At 41.2% G+C, this 22,728-nt stretch overlaps 1 protein-coding gene and 1 long non-coding RNA gene across 2 annotated transcripts in view; both read right to left on the bottom strand.

Moving 5' to 3' along the window:
• LOC122642383 (disease resistance protein L6-like) overlaps positions 1–21,273 on the bottom strand; it is a 93,219-nt gene extending 71,946 nt beyond the window's left edge. The window contains exon 1 of the mRNA XM_043835833.1: positions 20,758–21,273. Coding sequence (XP_043691768.1) covers positions 20,758–21,239 — 482 coding nt within the window. The 5' untranslated portion in view covers positions 21,240–21,273. The remainder of the gene's footprint in view (positions 1–20,757) is intronic.
• Positions 459–1,336, bottom strand: LOC122642389. Its single transcript, XR_006330036.1, has 2 exons — positions 1,293–1,336; positions 459–661 (listed from the first exon to the last, which is right to left on the bottom strand). It is a non-coding gene; the product is annotated as an uncharacterized LOC122642389 (long non-coding RNA).
• Positions 21,274–22,728: the final 1,455 nt, after the last annotated feature.

Raw genomic sequence — 22,728 nt, 5'->3', positions numbered from 1 at the left:
GTAGAAAGGGGCTGGAGAAGGGTGCATAGGGAGCTCCAATGGTGGAAGATCGGTTCTCCAAAAAATTCTGGACAACTCCAATATCGCAGAGAAGGACTCCAGCAGGGTTTTTTAATAAAAATCGATAGAAGAGAAAGGGGGGCAGCAACTAAATCATCGATATTCTGTAGTTACCTCATTAGTGCTGCCCCTAAACAAGGTTTAAGAAAAAGAAAAAACAGAAAAAAGAAAAGCCGAGAAAAAGAGAAGAAGGAGAGATCGATTGGAGGAGAAGAAGGGGTAAAATAGGGTTTTTCCTTCTCTCTAACCTAGATCAGACCAGCTCTGATACCATGTTGGAACCGCTTCCTCTAAAAAGTCAACCTTGTAGGAAAGGGAAGAAATAATATGTATATCATACAGAAGCTCTAACACGGTGGACTATCCAAAGGGGGACACGGGTGGATAAATAATTCAACAGTGTACATTCCAGAGGGCATCCTTTCCATCTAAACCATATCAGTTCTGAAAAAGAAGGGATGGAATCTGGAGCAAAGTATGCATAATCAACTTGGAGTAACCTGAGTTTAGTCATTTTAGCAAATCCTTCACTCATCAATCGGTGTTGGCTTCTTGAACTACCTCCAAAGTCAATACACAACCCTTTAACTTTATCAGTTCCCTACAACAAACAACTAAATAAGTACAAAAAGAATATCATAACCAAAACTTGCTAATGTTCACGGTGTTTTGGTGAATTGTTGTGCTTTCACGATCACTTGTCATACATTGGATCTGGTGAGATAACATTATAAAAGACCCCACAAATCTTATTTGTGAAGTTTTAACCCAAAATGAGCATGTTATATGGACTAATAGTGCATCCAAAGGCATACAAAACTGTAACAATGCCACTGAATTTAATATTAGACAACAAAGGTTTGAGGCATTTTCATAGTTGTCAATATGAACAATGTTTCTGTATATATGCTCAGATAGGGCTGAAACTTCATTGAAATGACTGCAGGATCCTTGATAACATGGACCCCACCAAGTCTACCACTACCGTGCTGCAAAAAGTTCACCAACCTCCATGACATTATATTGGAAAAAAGAATTGAATATTCATAGACCAAATCTAAGAAACCTTAACTTAAAAAAGGAACAAATGCCTTCAAAGTATTAGGTCTATCAAACTTTATCACTTAATAGCAAGTGCTTTCTGTGGAAATATATGGTTAGCTTATGGTAAGAACATCAGTAATGATTGGAAGCATAAAATAAAGTGTACTGACCATTTATTGAGAACCTACCGCATGTTTGTTCAATACATCCAACGCTTCCTTGTGAGACCACAATCTACTTCGACCTCTTAGCACCTCAGGGCTTTCTCGATGAATGATTCCTTTCCAAGATCTCTAAGCAGATCATGCATATTTAGTTCATTATTTTCACTAATATCTACCAAAGACTTTTGGCAAAGAATGTCAACTCCCCTTCCAGGATACAAGTTACACTCTTGCCATATGAAACATGCAATATCTTTATCCATTCCAATGAAAAAGCATGCGATAGCTAGAAATATTTCTTTCTCTGAATCCTGTAAGCCATCAAAACTTATTTTCAACATTTTCAGAACTTCATCATGAAGAAAATCAACTTGCAACTTCTTTAGTGTATCCTGCCATGCTGACTTACTCATACGAAATAAAGATGAACCTATAACCTCAAGAGCCAACGGAAGCCCTCTAGTATTCTTTACAATGTCTTTTGAAAGATCTAGATAGTCATCCGGAGGCTGGTCCCTTCTGAAGGCATGCCTGGAAAATAGTTGAAGAGATTGATTTGCATCCATTTCATTAGGCTCATATATTTCATCCACTTCATGATTAACCAAGATATGCTCATATCTTGTTGTGATTATAATCCTACTTCCCAAACCAAACCAATCAGGCTTCCTGATTAAAGCATCCAATTGAGATTTTTCATCCACATCATCAAGAATAATAAGAACTTTCATCCTGCAATGTCTTTCTCTGATCACATTAATTCCATCATCTACATCAGTGATGTTCAATTTTTCTCCTTTCAATATATTAGAGACAAGTCGATTTTGCAAATCGACAAGTCCCCTATAATGTTGAGAAGTTTCTCGAACATTTGCAAGAAAGCAACATCCTTCAAAGTGAAGTGCGATTGTATTGTAGACAACCTTGGCGATAGTTGTCTTACCAATCCCACCAAGCCCTTGGACTCCCACAATCTTTATATCTTCAGAATCAATGTCTAATAATCTCCTTATTTTTTCTACATGAGATTCAATTCCAACTAGGTCGTCAGAAACAATCCGGGAGCCTTTTATCAATTTACTAGAAACTTCTGCAACGACTAAGTTCACTAACGTCCCTTCATGCCTGTCCAATTCAAATCAAGAATAAATAAGTACTTTGGAGAGCAAACAAATAACAAAAGAAATAAGCCATAAAATTTTACTTGGATGAGACCATAAATCAATAATTTGACAGAAGTAGATGAGAAAACTTCAATCTACATGCCTCCCCCCGCCCCAATTCATTCTGAATGGAAATTAGGCAAATAGATCAGTGGGGTGCCAAAAACTTTGGCTTGGTTTGGTAATTATTGGAAAAGATATCATATAGTTTTGAGTTATGTAACCCGATAAGGGTACTTTGGGTTTTTTCCTTTGTTATTTGTTTCTTTATTTCTTTCCTTAGCTATGATAGTTGGCTATGGAGGGTATTACCTGTAATTCTGTCCTAATTAATGAAATCTATATAGAGGGGCTGAGGAGAGTCACACAACTCACTCAAGCCATTCAGCTCTCATTCTCTTCTCTCATCTTCTAACATGGTATCAGAGCATAAACTGATCTAGGGTTAGAATAGCCACCATCTTCATCGTTTCTATCCATCTCTAACAGCCCCTTCTACTTCTTTCTCTCTTCTTCTTCTTGGTCCTACATCTGCACTAAGGGCATCACATATGAGGTGATCTATCGATCTTGTGCTGTCCTTCATCTACCTCATTCATTCAATGTTCTAGAAGCATACCTTTGGATTGATAGCTGCTACCCCCTTCCTGCGATTTTGGAGTCTTCATACCTTGGAGATCGAGTCTTATCACAGAGTGAAGATCGAGTCTCCCCTTCTTGAAGATCCATATTAGCATACCTTGGACAGCTCCTATCATCCAATATTTCACACTATAACAGCAGCTACAGCTCTCCAAGACAAAAGTTGATCTCTACTGTCAGGTTTTTTCAAAACCCTGATACTCAATCGACATAGGGTTCTACTTCTCTGTTGATACTGATCTTTTGAAGGGTGGTTATCACATACTAGAGGAGTCTTCGATCCAAGTTTGAGGCCCATCCTCCAAGTTTTTGTGCAAGTTCTCTCTATTTCCCCTTTCAGCCATCGATTTCAGCATACAAGTGTGCTTGACATGTGTTCGATGAATTACCTCTTATAGTTCTTCTTCTCCGATTGGTCTGAAATTTTGAGGGTCTCTTCCATCATCATTAAAGAGTACTTGGTCCATATTTCAGCTTATTTCCCTAGAGATTTCTTGGGGATATTGCTATCCTTGTGTTGCTGCCTTTTTTGTTGAAGCTTCTTTTTTGAATCATCATGCCTGGCACCGATGACTCTTCTACAACCTCTGGGCAAGATGGACAGCCCCTTCCACAAGATGGACAGCCCCAGACAGAACTCCTTTCACTTTCTGCCCCTATCAAATTTGATGGGACAAATTACCTCAAGTGGTCTCGGACCACCTATTTGACCATTGCTGGTCAAGGACTGGCTGGTCTCATACTTGGGACTATTCCCATGCCACCTACAGCTGGGTCTCCGCAAGAGAAGTGGCTGTCCAATGATGCCATGGTTATGTCTTACTTGTTGGCATCCATACATCCAAATCTGTCCAACAACTTCATGCTTCTAGAGACAGCCCATCAGATCTGGAGTGCCGCCAAGGAGACTTATGGGCATATTGGGAATGCTGCCCAAATGTATGAGATTCGCAAGAAGGCTCATGAGCTCACTTAAAAGGAGTTGTCTGTCTCCACATACCATGCTACACTCAAGAGCTTGTGGCAACAATTGGATCATTACTCCACTTATCAACCATCTACACCTTCTGATGTTGCTACCTACCATAAACACGTCGACAGTATCCGTGTGTACGACTTCTTGGCTGGTCTAAATGTGGAGTATGACCCTATTCGAATGCAAGTGCTGAATCAGTCTCCCTTTCCTACACTAGAGCAGTCCTTTGCCATGATTCACACAAAGGAGACTCGTCGGGCTGCGATGTTACAAGCTCCTACTGTTACTAGGTCCGCCCAACAGACTACTGCCAGCCTTGCTCCTATTGCCACTACTGGCAGTGGTACTTTTGCTTCCAAAGAGCCTGTCAAGTGTGAGGATTGCCACGCCCCCTATCACACTAAGGCTCAGTATTGGAAGTTACATGGGCAGCCCGCTGATTTTGAGGCGAAACAAGGCCGGGGGAAGCTCAAACCGAAGACCAATCTGACTAAAGCCACTGCTCCTACTGCAACAGTCCCCACTGCTGATACTGGTTTTACTCAGGATGAGATGATAGCCCTCCGTCGCATGGTCCAGCCACCTTCCGCTGCACCTTCCACGGCATTTGCTGCCCCATCTGGTTCTTACTTTGCCTCAGGTATTCCAGTCGGTAGTCACTATGCATCGGCAGTCTCCAGTCTCCAGTCCTTGGACTTTGGTGCCACTGACTACATGACTGGCTCCTCTCATGTATTTCATCATTATTCTCCGTGTTCGGGCAGCGAATGGTTCCCTTTCTCCTATTCATGGAAAGGGTTTCATTCACTGCTCCTACCATTACCCTAAATTCTGTTTTACATGTTCCTTCTTTTCCTACTAATCTTCTTTCCGTTAGTAGTCTAACCAAAGATTTAAACTGCAAAATAACCTTCTTTCCTTCTCATTGTGTCATACAGGATCTGGAGAAAGGCCACGCAATTGGGGGTGGTAAGGTACATGGTGGTCTCTACCTACTCGACACGGGTCAGACTTGTCCACCAACTGTTTCCTCTTCGGCTCATCAGTTACATTCAGCAACTTCTTCGGATCTCCATCTATGGCATTGTCAGCTTGGTCACCCTCCTCTGCGAACTTTAGCTTTTATGTTTCCTCAGTTAGTTAAAGATTGTAACAAGGATGAGTTTTTATGTGAAGCCTGTGTCTTGGTTAAGCAGACTCGTTCTACTTACTCTCCAATCAATGAAAGAAGTACTTCTCCTTTTGCTTTAGTTCATATTGATGTGTGAAGCCCTACCCGTTATGTTTCCATTTCTGGCTATAGATGGTTTGTTTCCTTCATTGACTGCTTTACTCGGGCCACTTGGGTGTATATGATGCAGCACAAAAGTGAGGTTTTTCGATGTTTTCAGCTATTCCATTTTATGATTAAGACACAATTCAATGCCAAATTAAAAATTCTGCGGAGCGACAATGGTAGAGAATACATGGAAGTTCAATTTCAAACCTATTTGGCTGAGAATGGCATCATCCATCAGACCAGCTGTGTAGACACCCCTGCCCAGAATGGAGTCGCCGAAAGGAAAAATTGACATCTTTTAGAAGTGGCTCGGGCAATTATGTTTGCACGGCAGGTTCCTCCTCAATATTGGAGTGATGCTATACTTGCTGCTGCCTACCTCATTAACCGTATGCCTACCCTTGTCCTTAATGGGCGTACTCCTGTTGACCTCCTTCTAGGTTCCTCCTCCTTTGTGGTCCCCCAAAAATCTTTGGTTGTGTTTGCTATGCTCGCAATCATCATCTACATGGTAAGCTTGATCCTCAGAGCATCCATTGTATTTTTTTGGGCTACTCCACCACCCAGAAAAGATACAAATGTTATCATCCCCCTTCTTGGCGTACATTTGTTACCATGGACATTGTCCTCCATGAATCCTTGGCATACTATTCTCAGCTACCTCTTCAGGGGGAGCATGATCCAGTGTTTGAAGATGTGTCTGATCTTCTACCAGCTCTTATTCAAGGGGAGTCTTCTTCTACCCATCTGGCTCCTATTCAGGGGGAGTCTCCTTCTTCTCCAAGAGTTCCAACTTCAGTCTCTAGTGTACCTCCTATTCAGGGGAAACGAAGACCCGTGAGCCAAATTCCTGTGGATTAAGTCTTTAACCGGAAACACAAAGAGCAAGTTGAGATCACCACTGCTGTACTACTTCTCCAACTGTAAAAACCCTATCCAGATCCAAATTCCACTGCGTTGCCTGGTAAGGATCCCTCTCTTGATTTACCTATTGCTACCCATAAAGACATTAGATCTTGCACCCAACATCCTATCACCAATTTTGTTTCATATGATGCCTTGTCCCCTTCCTATTATGCTTTATGTCCTCTCTTTCCTCCGTTTCTATTCCTCAAAAATGGCAGGAGGCAATAGCAAATCCAAAGTGGAGGACAGCAACGTTGGAAGAGATGACGGCCTTATTTTAAAAATGAAACATGGGAGCTGGTGGCCCTTCCTTCAGGCAAGAAAACAGTGGGTTGCAAATGGGTGTTTGTTGTCAAGCAAAAGCCTGATGGAACAGTGGACAGATATAAGGCCAGGCTGGTGGCCAAGGGCTTTACCCAGACCTATGGCATTGATTATCAGGAGACATTTGCCCCAGTGCAAAGTTGAACACCGTTTGGGTTTTGCTATCATATGCTATCAATCTTGGCTGGGATTTGCAGCAATTGGATGTGAAAAATGCATTCCTTCATGGAGAACTGGAAGAGGAAGTCTATATGGAGAATCTTCCAGGTTTTGCTTGCGACAAGACTCATGGGAAGGTTTGCAGACTGAAGAGGGCATTATATGGGCTGAAACAATCTCCACGGGCTTGGTTTGGCAGGTTCTATAAAGCAATGATTTATTTAGCATACAAACAGAGCAATGCTGATCACACCTTGTTCACCAAACGGAATGAAGATAAGGTTACTCTTCGACATAGTGGTGATTGGCAATGATGCAGAGGAAGTCTCCCCCCTAAAGACATTCTTGGGCCGAGAATTTGAGATCAAAGACCTAGGACAGCTCAAGTACTTTCTTGGGATTGAAGTTGCCCGTTCTCCTAAAGGCATCTTTCTCTCCCAAAGGAAATATGTTCTAAACTTGCTTTCAGAGACTGGTTTGTTAGGAATTAGGATGTCACCCATGTGACAACCCTCTGGAGGTTACTACTCGTCTACAAGAGAAGGATGGTGATCCAGTTGATAAGGGGTGCTATCAAAGGTTAGTGGGAAAACTGACCTATCTCTCCCACACGAGACCAGACATTACGTTTGTTGTTAGTTTGGTTAGTCAGTTCATGCATGGTCCCTACTCCACCCATATGGCTGCTGTTCTTCGTATTCTCCACTACTTGAAGTCAGCTCCAAGGAAAGGGATTCCCTTATCTCCACATGATCATCTCTGCATTGAGGCTTACACAGATGCTGACTGGGTTGGTAACCCTGATAGAAAATCCACTTCAAGCTATTGTACCTTTGTTAGAGGTAAGCTTGTCACATGGCGAAGTAAAAAACAAAATGTGATGGCTAGGTCCAGTGCTGAAGCAGAATTCCATGCAATGGCCAAGGGCATATGTGAACTATAATGGCTTCAAAGTTTACTCCAGGATATTGGTAGTTCTGTTCATCATCCAACGATGTTGTACTGTGACAATAAAGTGGCAATCAGCATTGCTCACAATCCAGTGAAACATGATCGTACTAAGCATGTGGAGATCGACAAACACTTCATCAAGGAAAAGTTAGAAAGTGGTTAGATCTGTATACCCTTTGTGAAGTCAGGAGATCAACTCACCAAAGGTCTAAGTGGAAAGTTGTTTCATCCTAGTTTAGTCAAGTTGGCATGCATGATATATATGCACCAACTTGAGGGGGAGTGTTGAGTTATGTAATAAGGGTACTTTGGGTTTTTTCCTTTGTTATTTGTTTCTTTATTTTTCTCCTTAGCTATGATAGTTGGCTATGGATGGTATACTTGTAATTTTGTCATAATTAATGAAATCTATATAGAGGGGCTGAGGAGAGTCACAACTCACTCAAGCATTTCAGCTCTCATTCTCTTCTCCCATCTTCTAACATGTAGGTATTTTGCCGCTGGTCCAAAGCCCGGACAAGAAGGTTCGAAGTCCCACTGAGATCTCGATTCTTTTCTCGGTTTCAATAGGTACTGAGTCGAAACCAGTCACGAGTTAAGAAGTATGGAATGTTTCGGCCGAAATTTCATCTCGGATGAAACTGCTACATTTCACTTATTATAAAAGCAATTTTTCGATGAGACTAGGTCAAAATTTTGACCAGTCTCAGTTAGTCTTGGCTCTGTGTGAAGAAAACCCCCCACAAATGCTATTTTTTTACCAAATCTTCTCCAATCTTGCTTGGAACAAGTAAATTTGTTGTTCAAGAACAACATTTGGAGGAGATTTGTTGCACAACAACATCATTTGGAGGAGAATTCAACTTGAAGGTAACACACTTTTCTCCAAAAGTATTTGTTGCAAAGAAATATGACGAATACTTTCTTGCAGTTGTTCAAATTTTATATGTTGAAAATGCGGCCCCGATCAATAACTTGATGGAATGAGATTGTATTTTCTATTTTTAAAATATTTTTTAATTTCTATGCAAATAAAAAATTATTATTTTGCAAAAAAAAAAGAAAAAAATAGGGGTTATACTAACTGTTTGGAGGTCACCAATATATATGTTGGACAACATTGGCCAATCTATGGCCTCACAGTGTCCTTTTTTCAGTCTTAAAATTAATTATTTTAATTTCACTAATTTTCAAATTATTTTAAATAATAACAGAAAATTCAGGAAAATAGGGGGAAAGTTCTGTTTTACTTTGACAATTCTTGAGAATTATTGAAAGCATTGTTGAAGTATTTTACATTGAAAATGATGATTCATGTCTTATTCCATTTTTTCATAAATTATGCTAGGCTGTTAGCTTCCATTCAAGAGATAGATCAGCATTAGTTGGATTAGTTGAGGAATCCGGATACAAAAGATCAAATCAGTAAGTTCACCCGCTTTGTTTGCATTCGATGCTTCTTGCCCTGCTTCTTCTCTTTTCGAAGCCCCCTAGTGGTCCCCGGTTCGAGTACGGAATGAGATTGGACTTCTCAAACATCGATTTCGCAATCATACCTCTGAAAAAAAAGAAAGAGGCCACAAGAGCAGCGAGACACGCCACAAGAAAGCGATAGCGCTAAAGCTTACAGGTTCCTTTTTCTAGTTGAATGAACCATGTCATAATTATACCAATACTAAGACGCGGTTGGCTAGAGTCTCAAATGTGACTGATCACAGGCATTGACCTAGGAAAATTTACCCAAGAACATTCCTTTCGGACTACCATTTTGCTACCATACCTTTCCGAGCACATCCATTGCCTCTTCTCGCATTGGCTACTTAGTTTTCTTGGTATTATTTTTTCTAGAAAAATAAAATTAATTTTAATTAAGAAAAAAATACAAGAGTTAGGGGGAAAATCATAGTTGGAAAACCAGATTTTTTTTACTCGATTCTCCTCTTCAAAACCTGGTGAAAAACGAGTAACATTTTTCTTTTTTAATATATTTAATATATAAATAAAATCCTAAGTGATGAATCATGTTCCTTTTAATACATATAATATAATAGAAATAAAATCAAACCTGAATGCATGATGCTTGAACTTTTTACAAGGAAAAATAAAGCGGGTAAATGGGGGCATTAAATGCATTACTTTCTATGTCATGTTACTCTTCGTAAACAACAATTCTTTAACAGTTCTTCATTAAGACTTCAACCAAGGAGAAAAGTGTGAAACACGATGCAGCAAAGGGCACAGTAAAAGCGACATAACTCATTAGTTTTTGTATGACTTAGACAAAATTACGAGTTAAGGGAAAAATCATATCAACCAGGACCGAGTCTAGGCATTTTTTAAAGCTTAGGCGAGTCTTCAAGAAAGGCCTTTATCTTTTTTAACCTTTTTTGCTCAAAACTCAGTCCTATGTGTGTGGATAGTAGTTCTGTGGATTCTGTTATGTTATGGCATCATCGTCTTGGCCATCCATATTTTGTTGCAATGAGGAAACAATTACCTCACTTTTTTTCTATTGCCTCTTCTCATGTTTTTCACTGTGAACCATATATGTTTGCCAAACACTGTCGTTCACCTTAGCCATATCATGGTAATAAATCTGCCTCTTTTTTTCATATTGTGCGTACAGATGTTTGGGGACCTTCCCCTACTACCTCTTTATTTAACTATCGTTACTTTGTTGATGATTTTTCTCGTGCTACTTGGACTGTTCTTATGAAACATAAAAGTGATGTCTGTGATGCATTTAAAAATTTTTATCAGATGATTCTTACTCAGTTTGTTTTGGGTCATCTTAGAAATAGTTTGTAGAAATAGATTCTCCTAACTATTTAAAAGGTAGTTAACTCAAGAAGGAAATATAGTTAAGCCCTGGGAATGATATCCCGCAACACAAATGAGAGCCCGACTGTGAAGGTATGCGGGCAGCTCAACCTAGAACGGGCATGTGGGTTCTACAGGGGAAAAATTACATTTCAACCAATATTACATAATTAAGACATCAGTTTTATATAGCATTACTAACAGGTTCTTACCTATGGTCCGGCCTAAGTGATTGACAGGTTTTACATATGCTCCATGATGCATTTATCGCATGCAAAACTTATATGCGAGGTCCCATCCGGTTTCTCAAGTTCCAAAATAGCTACATCAGCTGATTCTTCGGAATCCATCATTAGGGAACTTGAAGATCGGTTCGAATCTTCAGCCGATAAAGCCCACAACATCGAGGCATACATGGTAAATTAAGAGTCATAACACTGAGATACGCCCATCATATGGTCAGTGGCTCCACAGTCAATGACCCACGAAGAGGCAGTAGAAGAAGCACTTTTAGAGGCCTGTATGGTGGAAGCAGAAGAATCTAGCACTATAGGTGTAGAAGAAGAGCTATCCAGATATGACAAAACCCAGCGAAATGCTGCAATATCATCCTGAGTGAGAGAACTGATGTCTGTCTATAGTCCATATGGAATTATGGATATCTTACAGGTTCAACCTCAATCATCATAGTGTGTGCTCGCTTCTCTCACCGCTTGCATACCGAGGGACAGACATAAAGTATCCAACATCTCTCTCTAGTGGCCTGATTTCCCATAGAACTGTGTTCCGCCTGTAGTCCATACGGAATTATGGATATCCTATAGGTTCAACCTCGCATCATAGTGTGTGCCTGCTCCTCTTCACGCATGCATACCGAGGAACAGACATAAAGTATCCAACATCTCTCTCTAGTGTGCCCAGATTTCCCACAGTGACTACAGCTGAATCTATCCATGTTATTCCCTTGGGATGGCCCTTGGCCTCTTCCTCCAACCTCGGACATAATATAGGAACACACGTAGAAAGTACGGATGATTCCCAAACCAAATGGGGAGTACACTCTACCTAAAAATATCCAGCAAGTAGGCAACCATGAAAAACTTGAAGTAAGCCAACTCACATACACCCTTCATGATTTAACTTCATTCCATGGCAACATATAAGCCCCAAATGATGTAACTCATCCACCAATAGCAACCAAACTCACCATACGAAGCATTTTGAGCAAAACCATAGGGCAGCAACACAAATCTGGCGGTACCTGGCAGCTTAGAGGAGCACAAGTTGTGCACTTGCGCTCCACCAACTCACCTCTTTAGTAACCAAGGCCTTGGGGGGTTGAAAGCCACCCCTTAGGCGACTCTAGCAAGCCCAGCTCCATTCTAAAATAATGCTCGATGGAGGAGAAACCAGAAGAGAAAAAGAAAAAAAAATAAAATGGTGGTGCCTTTAGAATAGTAGAGAATTGACTTGAGGTTCCACAACCCCTCTCTTCAAGAACGGAGGGCTTGTGGAAGTGATAGAGGGGCCTAGGATGATTCAAATGAGCCCTACCCCAGCTTCATCAACAGCCGGATGAGAGAGAGAGAGAGAGCCATTCCAACACCGAAATCACTGAACAGTGTCGTGACCATTATTTTTAGCTCCTATTGCTTCACATACCTCCTTTTGATGTTCCTATAACCCTCTTCCAAGCTTATCTCATGGTCCCTTTTGAGTTTTTCACACAATAGTCTCTTCCTTTGGAACCCCTTGTAACCTAAGGTTCCAAAGAGAGAGAAATGGAAGCGGAGCACCGGTAGGACGACTCTCAAACCAAAGACCTTCGCTCTGTTACCAAGTTAGAATGTAGGGAATGCAAGAGAGCAAGAGAACAAGAGAGAAAGAGGTGAGATGAGAGTAGGAGGATGAATGAGAAGAAGGAGAAGAAAAGAACAAGAGAGATGATGGTAGAATGTTGTGTGTTAGAGAGTATTCTCTTTCACACCTATATTACTTCACTAACATAATATATGGAATTACATACAACTCCCTAGGGAGGTGAAAAATAAACAAGGATAAATACAATATAAGATAACAAGTAGACTAGTTCCTAAAGTACCCTTAATACATAATTCTAACAAAAAGCACCTACCTTTGGTCCTTCCTACTGCAAGGTCTAATGGTAAAAACGAAACCTTCACTGTGCAAATTGAGGGCTCTCCTCCCGATACTGCGACAGTCTCTAGGACCTACAACCTCTTACCTTCTGGTCCCATGACCAATTGCTCTCGACTAGATCCTAAAGTTGGCTTTGGATCTGCGCTTCAACCTTCATCGTCATCTCGAGCTTCTGCTTTGCTATCCCTCACCACTGCTTCTGCTCGATTTTACACTCTATCCCTCTCAGGATGAGTGCCAAGTCTGGTTGCCCATTCCTTCCCTCCCCCCTCCTCATTTTACCTATCCCTTCAACGAACCCTTTCGCCCTCTCGGCCCAACTTCTTTTTTATCAGACCCCCTTGTTAGCCCTCCATATAACCCAAACCTTTCTGTCCCAAACCCTCGTCCTAGGAGGCTTAACCCAAACCCTTCTGCCCCAAACCCTAGGTCTAGGAGGTTCAACTCTAGCCCTCTTCTAACCAATACCACTATTCCCTTTCGTCCTCTTGGGCCCTCCTCTAAGCCCACCGACCCTCCAACCCACATTCCTCCCCCTCTCAAACCTGAGTCGTCCCCTTCTACCTCTTCTTATCCCATTATCTTATATCATTCCTTTGGCCCATCCTTACCTCCTTCGGGTTTGGATCATTCCACCAACCTGACATCCATCCAGGGCTCCCCTCCTCTTCGCCTGAGAGTTCCATAATGCTATCTGCCAACATCTCGCCACAATCGCCCACTGCCATGCTCATTTCCTTGACTGCTACCCCTCCCCACACTTCAGACTTTGGCATCTTCACACCCACCTCCCATTGGCCTCCATCCCCCTCTTCGTGCTTACCACAGACATGATCGTAGTTGTCCTTCGCTGTCCACTCTTGAAGCACAACCCTTTCTACCCACAAAGACTCAGGGATTTATTTGGAATTCTAATAGACTTAATCCCCCCCTCTAAACATGTTGACATTCACTCACACATTAAGTCGCTCTCCGCTTTCTATGCCTTACTGAAACCAAAGTGAAAGATTTGAATGCCTACCGCATTGCATACTCCACTGCCCCTAGCTGGTCTTTCTTTTCCAACTATCCCCACCACCCTAATGGTTGTATTTGGTTCCTTTGGGACCCCTCCAAGATTCAAGTTTCATTGTAGTCCACTTCATCCAATTCATCCATCTCAATATTTCTGATTCCTATGGGAAGTCTTTCTCTTTACCGCCATTTATGCCTTTAATTGTCCCATTGAGAGGATTTCTCTTTGGTTAGATCTTCTCCACATTGCTTTGCACATTGATTAATCCCCTTAGGGGCTAGGAAGCGACTTTAATATGGTCCATTATGGCTATGAAAAGCAAGGTGACGATTACATTGACAGTACATCAGTTGATGCCTTCAATGACTGCCTTGAGGATATAGGTATGAGTAACTTGAGATGGACTGGGTTTAAGCTCACCTAGCATAATTGACCTATAGAAGACGTGGGGGTTCTAGAATTGTCTGCAAGTTGGATGGTGTCCTTGTCAATTCAACCTGGCTCTCCTCTTATCCCTCTTCCCAATTGTTCCCATGCTTCCTTTGACCCCCCCAGCATCTCTGACCATAGCCCCATTATTCTCCTTGTTCAGCCCTCCATCTCATTCAGTCCCAAACCATTCGAATTTTTTGACATGTGAACCTCTTACTCTGATTATCCTGCCATTATCAAGGAAGTCTGGGACAACCTTATCCATGCCCACTCCTCCCCCTCATTGGTTTTACAAGGAAGCTCCAGAATGTCAAGTGTGCCCTTAAAAGCTGGAACTCTTCTACCTTTGGGAACATCTCCCTCTTTGATTTATGATTGCAAGGATAAGCTCTCTGTCATCCAGTTGAGGCTCTAAACATATGTTTACAACTCCTCCTAGGTAGAAGAACAATCAGCGTCCTTGGAGCTCCTCTCCCTATCTTCTCAAGTAGATAGCTTTCTCAGGCAAAAATCCAAGGTCAAATGGTTAGAGTTTGGTGACACCAATTCTGCTTACTTCTATAGGTCGATGAAATTTAGAATTAATGTCAATTCTATCTTCGATATTGGCCAGAGAAGTCAGAAGTGAGCAATGATCAAGGTGAGAGAAGAAGTGGGAACAAAGAGGAAGTTGGTGAGAGGAGAAAGATAATGAGAGAAGAGTCAGATGAGTGCAAACTTGTGGAGAGAGTTGTAATGACTCTCCCCTATATTGATTCACTAACGTAAGATGATGGAAATACATACAACTCCCTAGGGGAGGTAAAAGGTAAAAAACATTACAGCGTAATACAAACTAACTAACAAGTTAATAACTAAGTACTCAAAATACCCTCACTACATAAACTCCCAATAAGAGATGGTTCCATTATTGTCAGAGTTGAAGACATTAAGGCCAAGGATGTTGCCTATTTTGAGGATATTTTTAGGCCTTCCCCTATTACTTCCCCATAAGGGGTCCTTGATGATCTCTTGAACAAATTCATCCCTAGTCACCCTCCAGGCCATCCTCACTGAGGAAGAGATCCTAATTGTTGTCCTTTCTCACAAGGCTAACAGAGACCCTGGTCCAAATGGTTTTAATATGAGGTTTTTCTCCTCTATTTGGGAGCTTATCCTCAAAGCAATTAAAAGTATCTTCTTCAATCCGAGTTTTAACACACCTTCCTTTGCTTCATCCCCAGAAAAGAAGGCGCCTTAGCTATGCCGGAGTTCAAACCCATGTCCCTTTGTAATTTCCTCTACAAGTTCATCACCAAAGTCCTTGCCAACATAATCAAATTGGTAGTGGACTCTTTAGTTAGTAGTGTCAACCAATGGCCTCATTGCAGGTAGAAGCATCTCAGACAACATTATCATTTGTAATGAGCTTGTCAGAGGTTTTAATAGGATCATTCTCTCGCTGCCCTCTCAAAGATTGACATTCATAAGGCATTTGATTCTTTGAGATGGGAGTTAATTTCTCAAGTTATGCTCACGATAGAGCTTTCCCTCTGGTATTCGTCAATTGGGTCTTCCACTGCGTCTCCTCTCCATCCTTATTGCTTGTCAATGGTAGTCCAGCTGGTTACTTCACCTCCTCGAAGGGCATCCGCTAGGGTTGTCCCCTTTGCCCTCTCATATTCATGTTAGCCTTGGAGGTCCTTTCCAAAAGCATCCAATCCAGTACGGATCAGCAACTTATCACCTCCATCCCTAAGTGCAAGGCTCTTAACCTCTTGATGACCTAATGATCTTCTCCAAAGCTTCTATTGAGCCAACCGAGGCCATTATGTCTTGCTTGCATCACTTTGAGGGGTTGTCAGGCCTTCGGATCAACCTTTTGAAATCTCGCTTGTTCGTAGTTGGGGACTAAGGTCTCTAAGGATGTCAAAGGCAGTCTTGCTCAGAAGACTAGTTTCTCTATCGGCCATAGTTGTCATGGCATCTAGGTAACCCAAGGTGTTGGAGAGGGTCCAAATCAAGGCAACACCAACAAGGCGCCTGGACGCCTAGACGATGCCTTGACAACTATGCAATCTTCCGATCAAGTACTTGGGGTTGCCTCTTGTTCTGGGTATGTTGACAGCCAACCATTGCACTCCCATACTTGATCCTATGCGCAAGAGGCTTCAGATTTGGAAGTACAAGCTTCTATCCTATCCAGTTCCCAAGAACTGATCAGATCTGTTCTCCAATCATAATATATCTATTGGTCTGGTACTAAAGCACTGGAATCCCTTATATGTGCCTTCCTTTGGAAAGGAGATGAATCCTCCAGATTCCTTCACCCTACCAGTTGGGCCTCTGTTTGCCTCCCTAAGGAAGAGGTTGGTCTTGGCTTGAGATGAATTCAAACGGTCAACTATGCAGGTTGTTAAAGATTACAACGTTAGGAGGTTTGTAGTTAAACACGACAGGGGAGTGTCCCTATCGTGGACTAAGTAGTTGCTTTTATTTTGTTATTTGTTTCCTTATTTGGGTTGTTTCCTAGTTGTAGTTAGACTAGAATTGTCTTTCCTATTTCCTGTTCCAGCTATGTTTGTAAGTTGCAACTATTTTGGTTCTAGAAGGGAGACTGCAATCTATCGGTTGCCTCTCTCCTCTCCTTTCATCATTATCTCTTCTCTCCTCTCTCTAACTACTTGGCTTGTAGCTACTGGTTACAGATCCTGGGTTTGTCATAGGCACTTTCAAATTAATCTGGAACATTATCTCTAATCAAAAGAGTATTTGGGTTGAATGGGTTTCCTTGGGCTCCTTTGTAATGACTCTATTTGGACTGCCCCCTCCGTCTCTGATTCTTTCTCGGTGTGGCAAAAGGTTCTGAAACTTCATCGTCATGCTCTTTAGGCCATCTCTTCCCTCATTGCGGATGGCTCCTCCACTCGCCTATGGCTTGATCATTGGCACCCTTCAGGTGTCCTCTTTCGCTCGATTAGTTCAAGAGCTATCTACTCTTCAAGTCTCCGCAAGAAATCCACTGTTGCAGATATCATTAGTCAGGATATATGGGCCCCACCTATCTCATCATATCCTGTCCCCAACTTGCGGCAGTTTGGAGAGAATTACCTTCCATCCAAAGGAGGCCTTCTAATACGGGTGATTTAGTGGTTTGGTCGACTTCCTCCAATGGTCTCTTCAGCTCCAAATCAGCATGGAATCTCATTGGAGTGCATGGCTCTGTGGCTCCTTGGCACAAGTTGGTTTGGTTCAAGTCTCACATCCCCACGCATAACTTCACTGTTTGGCGGGCCCTCTCTAACTGCCTCCCAACGTAGTCTTTATTAATTCATCACTAGATTCCCATTTCCCATGTTTATTGTCCTTGCTTGCTTGGCTCTGAGGATGTGGATCACCTTTTCTTTGCCTGCCTCTTCCCCACCTCTTTATGACAAGGTCTTCTATCCAAAATCTGGCCTTGAAGTTGGAGGATCCTCCCCTTTCAAGATGTTTGGTGGTTCAACCTTCTATGATGTTGTGGGTAAACTTGCTTTTGGTGCAATCATCAATCATATTTGGATGGAAAGTAATATCAGGAAATGGTCTTCAAGATTCAAGGCCCTCCATCCATGGTTTTAGTGCACGGTAAAGGAACAGGTATCGATCAACCCGGAAACCGCTACGGTATCGGATCGATATCGGCATGGATCGGCCGTATCGGACAAATTTGCTCTGATTCTCCTTCAAGAATGGGTTTTTTTACCATTTTACCCCTTGTCCATACCGTGTCACCGATATGGTATCGGGATCAGTCATCAGCAAAACTGGATACCTCAAACCATGCCTCCATCAGATTTGGAACTTCATAGCTTTTGATATCAGGAACAAGTTTTCTTTATTTTCTTCTTATATGTGTTGACTTCCCAATGAACATGATTATTGTTTTTTGGAAAATTTTCAGCGACCCCCCCTCAGTTGGACCGTGAAATTAATGCCACCCCATTAAGTGCCAATATATCAATTTGGGCCCACAAACAAACAGGGTTAACTGTGTGTAATGGAAATGACTAAACTACCCTCTATACTAAAATATTAAAAAACAAATGATAAAATAGAAAAAAGGGTTGGGGTTTTCAAGGGTGTGTTTTGGACCATTGGATCTGAACAAATAAATCTTAAGTGTTGATTTGGAATAAAACATAAATTTGGGAATCCACTCTTCCTCTCGAAACCCCATTCCCTCCCTGACCTGCATTTCGCTCCGGCAACTTTCGTCCCTGACTCCATGCCTCTGTTGTATTTACCCTCCAATAAATCAGTAGCCATTTGTTTGTCTGGGTATAAATAAAAAAAAAAATCTACGAAAGCAGTCATGGCCTTAGTTAGTAAGTTCGGGAACGGCAATTGAACGGGAACGGATATGTATGACAATTAAACGGACTAGACGGTAATAATACTTTTCAAAAATCCAGTTTCATAATACGCATACGGTAATAATACGGTACGCGTTTAATACGGGTATAATACGGCATAGACGACAATAATACTTTAAAAAAAACGGACATATATTCATTATATAACATGCATTCATCACCTAATAAACAAAATAATATCATGATTTTATGAACTAAAATAAACACAATAATATAATATGCTATATAACATCTCTAAGATTATCATTTAACATACCAAAATATCAATAATCTACAAGAAATGAATGTAGATTGTCTGAAAATGAGATGAGCAAGTTGATTACCTTATCATTAAATCATTCTTCCAACATTACATTTCTTATTATCTACAATGAGATAACCATATATTTTTAACCAGATGTGTTCTTGTGAAGGGGATGAGTTCCCACTTCCCAGCTCCCACTAATTAACCAACACAAGACAAGAGGGAGAGTTCCAGATATGGATCTCCACTATACACGTTAGCTACAAGAGACAGAAAAACAAGAATAAAATAGAATAGAGATTGAGCCGTTCTCGCCAATATCACACCAGATTCATTTGCTTCACTACCACCATCAAAGTTCAAAGACCAGAGAAACAAAAGGAGAGTACAAGACTTAAGTGTCGCTTTGTTGAACGGAGATGGGAAGGATGATTGGAGATGGAGGGCAACTCCATTGCCGCTACGTTGGATGTTCAACGCAAATCGAAAGGGGAAGTGAAATCATTTCCCTAAATTATAATCTTTTGGGTATTTTTTTATTTTAAAAAACGTATAATACGTGTATTATACGAGTATAATACGTGTATTATACGAGTATAATACTTGTTTGATTAAAAAATGAGTTTTTTTTATATAAAAATACGGGAAAATATGGAGATGGGAGTATTATACGTTTAAAAATATGGGGATGCGTATAATCCGCGTATTATACGCGAATTTACTAACTAAGGTCATGGCTGCCATTGAGGGACAGGGAGACTGGCAATGGGGGTTGCCGGGGTGAGGTCGTCCTCCCTCCTGTGACCTGCGATCGCTTTAATAAAAAAAAACCTGCAGAAACGGACAGCAGGGTGATAAGTTAAAGGGCAGCGACAGAGATGGTCGCCGGAGTGAATCTCTCTCCGGTAACCTGCAACTGTTTAGATTTTAAAAAAAAAAAAAAAAAAAAAAAAACTGGGCAGCCAGGCTGCCATAACCGTGATGCTCTCATGGGCCAGCCCCAGCCGGAGCCCCTTTACCAGTTTTGTTGCGGTCGTCAGCCTCTCCGGTAACCTGCAGATTTAAAAAAATAACAAATTCTGCAAGTCACAGGGTGGGTTAGGTAACCGAATGAGGAAGAATTGGTATTTTTTTGGGTTGTTTTTCCGGCAAATGGACACCGACCGAAGTTTCATTGTTGTTTGCCTTGGTTTTTGAAAACCGGAGCACCGTCGGGTGAAGCCGCAGTTGGCAGCCATTTAACTCCAAAGTATCCAGGCACAAGTGTTGATTCCCATCTTTCCATTTCTTCCATGTTGAATCAAACCCTAAACGATTATAAGACGAATGTTGAAAAAAAAAAATTAGAGAAATCAGAAGAGAGCAGAGGGAAACCCTTCCTCTTGGTTCGATTCAATTTCTTCTTCCTTTCGATCAAAGGCGAGCATGAGTCCTTGGGAAGATCCATTTGAATTTTTTTTACCTAAATCTGAATCCATTCGCAGGTTTGGGAAGATGAGTTGCAGGTTTGGGGGAAACGATTTGAGGAAGATAGAGGGCATTTTGGTCAGATGACTTGGTTTACTTGTTTTCAGGGGAGGGGCAAAATAGTCTTTTAAAAAAATCTAACCTGCTCACATCACTAATTAAACAGTTCAAAGACCTTTTCCGTTAGTTTTTGGGCCGATATTGATATATTGGGACTTAATGGGGTGGCATTAATTCCACGGTCCAACCAGGGGGTGTCGCCGAAAATTTCCTGGGTTTTTTCCTGAGTTTTTCCCCCTCTCTTCTGCAGCCCTCTTCTTAGAGCCTGCTATGTTTGTTTTGTAATTCTTTTTTGTCCCCTGGTACTAGGGGCTCCTTGTTCTTTTCTCTTATTTTAATGAAATTTTTATTCATCCAAAAAAATATTATTAAAGAGGGGGGAAAAGAGAGAGAGAAATTGACTAGATGGAAATCGATCCTGAGGTCTTGCCATACTGAACTAAAATAGGGACACCCACCCCGAAAAAAATAAATAAAATATAGACCGTTGGACTTACCCGTTAGCGATTTTCTTCAACTCCAATCCCTTCAAATCCCCAACCTCTCTCAGAGCCTCTTTCCATTCATCTATGATCGTCTGATGGAACCTTTTGTTGTGTACCCGAAGAGCCTCCGCATAGCTCCCAGTATGGTTACGGACGACCGAGGGATCAACATCGTAGAAGATGGGCAGGACAAGCTGATTCATGGTTTTCTTGCATTCAATCATCTTGGCGAGCTCTTTGAGGCACCATTTGCTTGACGCGTAATTCTTCGAGAAGATGGGGATCGAGATTCTCGATTGCTCGATAGCAGATACTAGCTCTGGGCCAATCTCCTCCCCTGTGCGAAGCCGTTCATCGTCCTTGAAAGTATGAATTCCAGCGTCATCCAACGCATTGTAGAGATGGCCAGTAAACGTGTTGCGAGTGTCTTCACCTCTAAAGCTCAGGAATACATCATGACTCCAACCAGATGAGGGCTTAGAAGGAGCTGCCATCGAGAGACGTCTTCTCTGAAATTCGAGTCTTTCTTCGCTTAGATTGCAGAGCCTGATCTAGCTACAATCTTGTAAGTTGCTTGATTTACTCACTACCCTTCACAATAGATGGAGAATAAAAAGTTTCGATAACTTGTTTGACTGACTTGCAATCAAAAGTCAGTTGATCGAGTTTCCCTTCACCCGCAGCGAAGGAACTTTTCTTCACAGATAGGAAAGTTGGTGGATGAAACTTCCTCCCCGGTGGCGGATAACTTTCCTCAAAGTCGAAAGCATTTTGTCGTCACTCATCGACCCCGTACTGTAGAAGGAGTCATGAAGACTAGTTGGTGGATGGATGGCGGATAACTTTCCTCAAACGTGTCGTCAATTTTTATCTGCTAACGTGTTGAAATAATTGAGACGGTTCTTACCGGTTCGGTTCAAGGGGTCAATTCAAAAATTAAGATTTGGTCTATTTTACAATCTTTTTTTGTTACACAAAAACGTTTTTGGATGTGTTTGTATGGGTGTCAATCGGTTCAATTTCGACTCGGTTTAAGAAATAAAATGTACCAATAATTGAACTAAATCGAGAATAGGAATACATTTTCAAAATCAAAACCAAATCGATTCAAATCGATTCGGCTTTTTTTGTTTCTGTATTCAACTTCTTAGGAAGTTTTAATTTGTTTCATATTCAGTTTAGATCCTATTTTAAATGTTTGGGTCAATTTTTTTTACATCTTCATCAATGAAAAACCCTTATTCATTAGGATCATAGTTCATCAAATTTTTTCCAAACACTAAAAAGAAAAAGACTTTATCATCCACTTCTGATTAAAATTTTAAAAGGGAAATTTATGAAACACCCCCTAAAAATGGGTCGAAACTCAGATCACGTCCTGAAATTTGAAAATACTCAGATCACCCCATCTACACTAACGGTGTTAATCTACTGTTAGTTATTAGTATAAAAGGACTATTTTACCCTTGTACTAAATCATTAAAATTAAATTTACAATACTACCCTTTCCTTCATCTTCAACCTAATTTCATTATCTTCCTCACACCTGCAACTCAATCTCAAGCATAAGTTCACCAGAGAGAAGGGAAAAAAAAAAAAACAAGAGAGCGGGAGGCAACTGCTCCGATGGTGACTCAACGGCGAGGCAGCTGCTTCCAATGGTGACTCAGACCTGCAACTCAATCTCAAGCATAATTTCCCCTTGAAGAATCTTCTCCCAATCAAGAGGATTGTGCGAAATTAAACAACGCAATTGGGTTTTCTTCAAAACCCTCTATTTCTGAGGTTCATCTCCTCAAAAAGCCCCATACATCAAAACCCTCTATTTCTCAGATTCATCTCCTCAAAATTCTCTTAGTCAACCAACAAAGCCACTGGAACAGCCGGATGAACACATTCGGTATGCTGGATTCAGATTCGGTATACCGAATCACCTGATTTCTGTTTTCTAAATGAGTGTTTTTAAATTTCCTAACAATGTGG

This window comes from Telopea speciosissima, chromosome 10 (assembly GCF_018873765.1).
Source record: "Telopea speciosissima isolate NSW1024214 ecotype Mountain lineage chromosome 10, Tspe_v1, whole genome shotgun sequence".
Taxonomy (NCBI): Eukaryota; Viridiplantae; Streptophyta; class Magnoliopsida; order Proteales; family Proteaceae; genus Telopea; species Telopea speciosissima.
This window is presented reverse-complemented; position numbering and strand designations above follow the sequence as displayed.